The sequence below is a fragment of the Prinia subflava genome, chromosome 9 (genome assembly GCF_021018805.1).
Source record: "Prinia subflava isolate CZ2003 ecotype Zambia chromosome 9, Cam_Psub_1.2, whole genome shotgun sequence".
NCBI classification, from domain to species: Eukaryota; Metazoa; Chordata; class Aves; order Passeriformes; family Cisticolidae; genus Prinia; species Prinia subflava.
In genome coordinates, this window is record NC_086255.1 from 12,172,501 (window position 1) to 12,180,723 (window position 8,223).

The window sequence follows — 8,223 nt, forward strand, 5'->3', positions numbered from 1 at the left end:
AAATTTCTGCTGTGATGTTCCTGTTCAAACAACTTATTATGGCTGGCCAGTAACTGAGATGTCATTTGCATAAACCTTAATTATCAGTGTGTAACTCCACAGAGGCTTTGGGGAGAGGAGAACAAAGGACCAAAATGATGAGGAAATTCTCCTGACTGCTGTGACAGTATCTTAGCAAGCCCATAGTCAAGGGCAGGCTGAATTTGGCCAACTCCCAGGAGAAGGGAGCATGACATGGCTTTGTCATTAATCTCCACACTCACACTTTAATTAAGGCACCTGCCCAGAAATTAATAGGCACAAAACCTGATTTACAAAGCAAAGGAGATTAAAAGATAAAGGTGGTTTCCACTCCTATTACCTGCAGTTCAGCGCTGTTCATGGCTCACTGAGAAAGGTGTGCTCAGAGTCCCTACCATGGCGAGCAGCACAGAGGGATGGCAGGCTCCATGGCATAGCCATTAAGGTATCAAAATAGTTAGATGCATCTGCAATGAGAAGTTTTTGGACTTTTAACTCAGATTTTTAGGATTGGAGCTTTGCTCCTGTGCAGCAAATTCAGATCTATGAGAGGCAGGTTCTCCTCTCCGAGCTGGAATTTGGGTACATTGCTCATTGCCTTTGGGAAGAGAGCCTTCCCAAGGGAACTGACACAGCCCCTAGGATTTCATCCAGGCCGTGGTCCCGGTGCTGATCCCGGTTTGTTGAGCGTAGAGCCCCAGGGTCCCCTCCGAGCCGGCAGGGAGGCAGCCCCAGGCAAGCACCGAGGGTGTGGGAGTGCCGAGGGATGCACCGCACCCAGACAGCTGGGAAAAACCTGCCCGGGGACCCCAGAGCCGGGGTAGGAAGGAGGACGGTCCAAAAACCCCATCGGCTGAACTGCCAGCACTGGGCTAGATCTGCTCGGGGCGGAGGGGAACGTGGGTGTTGCTGAGATTTGCCTGTGCTGAAGACATTCTCTGGGGAGGGCTGAGTTTAACCCCAGAGCCAAGACGGCACGGAGGGTGGGAAGGAGGATGGGGGCCGCTGGGCCCTGCAACCGGCTGGGCGGAGCTGGAGCTGAGGGACAGATGGCGGAGAGGAGGGAGCAAAGAGAAAGTGAGGCTCTCTCGGCTGCCTCGCAGGCATCTCTCAAGCAGAGGAAGCAGCGAGCGGAAAAGTTGAGCCAGGCAGGAATGCACCGCACTCGCCAGAAATCAGGCTGTGCCCAGCCGTGCACACATGGCCCCCAGGCCTCCTCAGGCCCAGCCTGCTCGGTCCCGTGTGGGGAGAAGCGGAACCTGGCGCCCCCCAGAGCTGGTGGTGCCCCGAAAACCCACCCAGCAGGCACCTTCCGCTGGCTCAGCCGGCTCCCATGTGCTAAAGAAGTCTCTGTCCCTTCTCGTGGGACCGTGGGCTTCTCCCGCGCTGTCCCTGCCTGCTCGGTGTGGCTGCACCGAGGTGAGTGCATCCCCTGGGGCCATGGGGGCTGCACCAAGCCCTAGGCTGGGAGGATCCACCATTTCCCCTCTGCACTCCTGCGAGGCGCCTCACCACTGCCAGTCTCCAGGCAAACTCCCGGCCATCCCGGCCAGCCATTGCACATCTGCATCATGAGTCAGAAAGCACGATGTGCTTTTTCCAGTAACTCATTCTCTCAGCTTTTCATTTCCTTTTTTTTTTTTTTTTTTTTTTTTTTTTTTTAAAGGCACAGTGTTTTTTTTAAAACCTCAGCTGTGCACAGAGCAGAAGCCAAGCGCCTGTTCTTTGCCCCACCCAAGCTCAGGGCCTGAAACTACCTCCTCCTCTTCACAAAAGCCGACGGTGGAGAGCGTGTTTCAGTTTGCCTTCGCAAACTGTTAAGGCCAGGCCGTTTTCAAAAATTTCCACGTTGCCCATCAGACCGGCCTCAGCTGCATCTGGACTTCTGCACAGCCCCATGTGCTGCTGGAAACCCCCCACGACCAGAGCATGAGTGAAAAAACACAGGAAGCGCTGAGAAGGCTCCAAAACTGGTTTCAACAACTTTTTCAAGTAAGTGACTTAATTTTTTCTTGCTTTCATACATATTTTGGGGAAAGAAACAGAGGCTCCTAAAATCTGCTGCAAACAACTTCTCCCCTTCTACCCAGCCCTCTCTCCCAGACCGTAACTACCAAGCAGAGGAAGGGTAACCTCTAAATGGCCAACACTTCTCTTTGCCAGCTCCTCAGATTTTTGCTTTGCCATTTGCCAGGCTCTGTCAGGAAGGTTACAGGGCCGTGTTTATCAGGGCTGTTTGTGGGTAACTAACAACAGATGCTTGAACTAGAGCAAGTTTGTGGGTTTAGCATCTGGCTGCAAACGTGGAGTTTTACCAAGTGTAGAGATGAGGCCTGGCTCCCCATCACGTGGTGGCAGTTTTCAGCTGGTCTGTCTCCTTTGCAGAGAGAATTTTGCATATGGAAAACTGGGAAGCTGCAGGAAGACATTAAGGGCTGTTTACGTTTGAACTCAGCAATACCACAGTGTGACTTTAAAGGGATTGCCATGGGTTAGACACAGCAAAGAACGGAGGCCAAATTTCTGACCTCGTTCCCCACCCCTGCCCCATGGAGAAAGGGAGTAAACCAGCATTTTTTGAGGCAGCAGATGAACTGAGGCAGAGTAGTGATTTAAAGCCCAGTGTAAGAGCAAGTCTTGTGCAAAAGACCAGAAGGATTAAAGTATCTTTGTCTCTTCTGCCTGAATGTCCCTGAAGTCTTGTCCCTGAAGTTGGAATGGCCCAGGGAAGACTTTGGGGCAGCCCTGTGGGCCATGGCTCCCAGGTAGCCCCAGATGTGTGCCAGTACTTCCAGCACTCTGCAAGCTGCCAGAGATGGTTAGCTGGGTGCCCAGGTCCTTCCTGTCTCCACCAAACCGTGGTGACAGCAGTTCCTCTGAGGCCAGCAGAGGAACAGGGGGAGGGTTCCCAGAGCTTGCAAGGTGCTTGAGGCTTCCTGAGGAGAAACCCGTGGGGATGCAGAACAAATGGAAAGTCAGCTAAGAAATTAATTGAATCCAGCTTGCAGATGGGATTGGGGAAATGGACATCGCTGCAGAGAGTGTGGATACATTCCCCAGTTATTTCCCTGCCCTTAAAAAAAATCAGGGCACATGCTTTTCCCTGCTTGGCCCCAGGTGCCTGCAGCCCTGTTGGTTGGGTATAACACAGGAAAAGGGCACCAAAGAGCACCTCTGGCACTGAGGCTGCAGGTACAGGGGCTCAATCTCAGGACAGCAGTTAAGAGGCTAAGCTGGGATGGCAGGCCTGGACAGGGAGTACGATTGTGTCAATCAGCTGCAGGATGGGAGATCATCCTGCCACACCCAATCTTAGCAAAACCTCACATGTAATTGCTGTCTCAGCTCTGTAAGCATTTGGTGTTCATATTCTGGGACATCAAGATAAGTTTTCCCAGAAAGTAACTTCTCTTGCTGGTAGCAACAGCCCCCAAGCATCCCTTCACCCTTCTCAGCAAAGGCTGCTCCTGCCTGGGCCTCCCATGCTGCATTTCTGTGCTCCCAAATCTCCTGGGATGTCTCACAGCACCCCTTGCTGCCTTCCTTACCTACCTGCGTCTATTAATAAATATTAACTCATCAGCTCTAAAGAGGAGGCAAAAGCCACACAGAGCACCTTCAAAGCAGCACAACCCCAGCACCCCTGTTCCACCTTTGGCTGGGCTAGTGTGAATCAGTGGCAGGGCTGGGGACACATCCTAGTGCCAGTGCTCTGGTCCAGTTTTCCCAGTAATATGTTGTTCTCCTTCATTGCAGATTTGGGAGATCATCAAGAGTTTGCCAGTGATGCTGACAATAATTGCCTCTGTGGGAGATGACTAACACCAAACAGAAGGAAAGAGGACAAACATGCAATTGAGAGGGACAGAAAGAGATGCCCCACCTGTCATCTTTGCTGTAGTGAAGCTTTTGGAGGGCTTAGTAGGAAACTAAAATGGCTGAGGTCTCACATATTGCTTAGGTGAAGTTCCTTTTCAGCCCCTTGTGAAGTATCCCTGGTATCAACAACCAGCTCCAGAGGCTGAGACACCAGGTGAGAGGAAGGGACGTCAGTGAAGGTGTCCTGCTCCTTGCACATCAGCTAGCACCAGGCCATTTCATCCCCCACTGCAGTGTTCCTCAGTGCTGCAGCACACACCTCAGCCCCGGGCGAGATGGCCGCCCTCATCGCTGAGAACTTCCGCTTCCTCTCCTTGTTCTTCAAGAGCAAAGATGTGATGATTTTCAATGGTTTGGTGGCCCTGGGCACGGTGGGGAGTGAGGAGCTCTTCTCAGTCGTGGCCTTCAATTGCCCCTGCTCCCCTGCCCGCAACTACATCTATGGGCTGGCTGCCATCGGTGTCCCAGCCCTGGCCCTCTTCCTCATTGGTGTCATCTGGAACAATCACACCTGGAACCTGGTGGCCGAGTGCCACAAGCGTGGCACCAAGAACTTCTCTGCTGCTGCCACCTTCCTACTCTTTGGCTCCATCATGGGCCGGGCATCCGTGGCCCCCATCACTTGGTCGGTCATCTCACTGCTGCGTGGGGAAGCTTACATCTGTGCCCTCAGTGAGTTTGTCAAGCCATCCTCCCTGGACAAGTTTCCAGCTGAGTATGGGGCCGAGGTGCTGGCCAAGTTCCCCTGTAGAGACGTCCCAGCAAACCTCACCAAGTTCAGGGATGAGGTGACACGGAGACTGAGATACGAGTCCCAGGTAGGCACACCGGGGAGAGCCACAGGGAGTGGGTAAGAGCACCTTGCCGTGTCCTAACGCAGCCTCTCTCTTCTCTCCCAGCTCTTCGGCTGGCTGCTCATCGGCATCGTTGCGGTGCTGATTTTCCTCACCAAGTGCCTGAAGCACTGCTGCTCGCCGCTCAGCTACCGGCAGGAGGCCTACTGGGCCCAGTACCGCTCCAACGAGGACAAGCTCTTCCGGCGCACGGCCGAGGTCCACTCCAGGATCCTGGCAGCCAAGAATGTGAAACAATTCTTTGGCTTTGTGGCACTGGACAAGGAGGAGAAGGAGCTGGTGCAGGAGTTCCCCGTGGAGGGCGTCCAGCCAAGCCCTCAGTGGAATGCCATCACGGGTGTCTACATCTACCGAGAGAACAAGGGCTTCCCCCTCTACAGCCGCCTCCACAAATGGGCCAAAGGGGTGGAAGGGAACGGGCCAACCCCAGAAGGCCACGAACTGCTGTTTTTAGCTTCCTAAGGCAGAAGTGCACCAGCAGCGCTTCCCCAGACTGCCTGGCAGGCCTTCCAGTATCAGTGCTCAGCTGAGGGATGCACTGGGAACATTCCTCCCTGTGGAGAGCCCTGTGCCTGTCAGGGAAACTTCTAGGCCAATGCCTTGGAAGAATCTACCACAGGCTTCGGGAAAGCCTCATAGCTTAGGGTGAGCAAAAAGGCTTCCCCCATGATGCTCTCCAACTGTTGGAGTATGAATCCCCCTGGGCCAAATCCATACAGGCCCAGGAGTGCCCAGAAATATGAGGATTGAAATAGAACCTTCAGAGAAACTAAAATACATAAATCCACACAAGACTCACAAAAACACCGATGCCTCTGTTGTTGCTACTGCTGCAACTGCTACTGACAAGATGCTCAAGGGACACGGACTGCTGATGCCTCGGCTGCTGCTGTGGCTGCTGTTCCTGCTTGGGACTTAGAAACTTTATGTTAGAAGGTTTCTGTGTACTGATACGGACTCTAATAAGTTGCCTTCATGGGACTGATTTAACGATGCAAAAAAGGACTTGTTTTACAACTACCTATTGCCACAGACTTCACTGAAGATGCTCCAAAAACTTGACATATGGTGCCCACTGTGTGGGCAATGTTTATTGACAATGTTTATTGACATTGATATCTTCTTACACGCTTGTGTGATGCCTGTTACACAGGTAGGTCCCAGAGCACTCCACAGACTTTACAATGGAAGTAAAAGAAGGAAGCAGTGGGTAACTTCCTGAGGCAAGGAGAATGCAATAGCATCTGGGAAGGAATGGCTCAGTAACATAGCCACACAGCAAAAAACTGAGACTAAAGCAGAAGGAAGCACCAATATTCCTGGTATTCAGAAAGGCACTCTAATGACCAGGTTGAAATTGGGTAAGACGCCAAACTCCCTTTGTTCTTACTAAAGTGCCTGGCAATCTCTAATGAGCTCAAATGGTTGCCCCCATGAGTCTATAAACCCAGAGAAGGCACCATCAGCAGAACAGCTTTGGGGCAAGACAGCGAGGTGGAGACTGAGAGGAATGAGTACCCACAGCACTGTCTGCATCTCTTTGGATTTCTCATCCAACCATTGGCTGAGAGTCCTTTGTTTGGGTTACAAGCTGCAAGAAGACCTCAACCAGAATTAGCTTTACATGTGTGTGTGTATATAAACATACATATAGCATATATACCATGTAACTGTAGTTAGTCACTTGTATTAATGGAGCATTTTTCTCCGAGGGGAATGGGATGAGAAAGCTGCCAGCCCAAAGAGTACATCACATTCACCCATCTGCTGCACTGGGGCTGCAGCCCTGGAGCAACAAGGGGATAGCAGGAACAGAACGGAGGAGCAGCCCTCTCCCTACCCATCTACCACTGAATTTTCTAAAACTCTTTCCACTGCCTTAATTGGCCCCTGGAGCAGAAGGCCTCTAATATGGACTTGGTCATACTCTGGGAAAGCAAAACTTGAAAGGTGTAAAATTACTCCCTCACCATGACACTGTGTGACTATGTCTTCAAGGCTACTCCTCTGGCACTGCAGTCCCTTTTCTCCTAGGGATCAGGCCTGTGTACCCCAAACTGTTTAAAGAGCTGGCACAACAGAGAAGTTTGTTTTTCCTACTTGAACTGTTTTGTTATAGGTACAACTTTCTTTTACACTGTGTCATTTACCAAAAAGTCTTAATAAGTTTTTCAAAAACCAGCTCAAACCCACAGAACTCAGAGAGGCTTAGACACAAGGAGATTTTAAATAAATTATTAAATGAGAGTTATTTTTCATTGCCTTCTGAGTTTTTTTTTCAGGGAGCATAAAAGGCATAATTTAATATTCTCTTTGAACTCTAAGGACTGGGAACTTATTTTTTCTTTCTATTAAAGATTCAGGTCCTCTCCTAGCCAGATCATCCTAGAATGTTTTAAAGCACTACCACATATTACAAGTTAGTAAAATGGCTTTTTAGTTATTCTTGCAATGATTAGCACCAATCTTGTATATCAGGATACACAATCACAGCAAAGGAGAGAAAATTATCTAAAAAGCTTTTGACAAGTATGGTGTCTGCAGGAAAGAGCTGTAGGCTATTCCCTCACATAAAGAGGCTGGAACACCGCTTAACGGGCAAGGCGTCCCAGGATCCCTGTTCAGCCTCTCCACAGATTTGCTTTGCATTTGTGGGAAGGCTTGGCTCTCAGCCTCACCATCAACTAATCCACAGAAATAATCAGATGGAAGTTAAATGAAATTGCATTAACTTGAGATGAAAGGGAGTTCATTTGCATTTCTTCTCACTGGCCCTCGAGTGCGAACATGCAGACAAGCACGCCACCCCCACACAGCCAGCAGACACAAGGTAACTTGCTGAAACAAAGCAGAGTTCCTCTTACTGTCTTTATTTCCATTGCCTTCCTCCTTGATAGTCCTAATAATTCCTTTGAACCACCTCCACTCTGGTTCCTTCTCTTCCCCTTCCCTCCTTTGAAGGAAAGGAGCAAGACACGTAATGCTTGAGAATGGATTTTTATCCTAATAAATCATGAGCACAAATCATCTTTTGTTCTGTTTACATCCCTTCTCTCTGCATTAAATCCACTCTCTTTCCATGTGCTGGGATGGGCTAAGGGCTTGTCCAGCTTGTCTGTTCTCCTTCCCTCTTACTGAAGAGGCATGCTTGAGTGGACAGTTGTCAGTGAGGAGTGGAACAAGACACTACACTCAGAAATTTGTTTGCAATTGCAGGCATTTGGATTCTCTCCTCTGCCACCCTGAGTGTGATCCCCACTGAGACAACCCTAGGCTTTTGCCCCTCCTGGCACATCAGCACCCTCAGGAATATCCCTGCTGCTCCTGTCACCCAATGTCCCCCAGTGACAATGCTGAGGTGAGGAACATTAACCCACATGGTTTTTACACACAAGAAGCCAAGTTAGATTTCTCACTGAAATTCCAAGAGTGAAATTGAGTCTCCTATCTTCCTGGCATGCTGGATCAC

The 8,223-nt window shown here is 50.3% G+C and overlaps 1 protein-coding gene across 1 annotated transcript; it reads left to right on the forward strand.

Moving 5' to 3' along the window:
* Positions 1-1,857: 1,857 nt before the first annotated feature.
* Positions 1,858-7,781, forward strand: CALHM2 (calcium homeostasis modulator family member 2). Its single transcript, XM_063405385.1, has 3 exons — positions 1,858-2,013; positions 3,778-4,718; positions 4,800-7,781. Exons 2-3 carry the CDS (start codon positions 4,176-4,178, stop codon positions 5,214-5,216), a joined length of 960 nt encoding a protein of 319 aa, XP_063261455.1. The 5' UTR covers positions 1,858-2,013; positions 3,778-4,175; the 3' UTR covers positions 5,217-7,781.
* Positions 7,782-8,223: the final 442 nt, after the last annotated feature.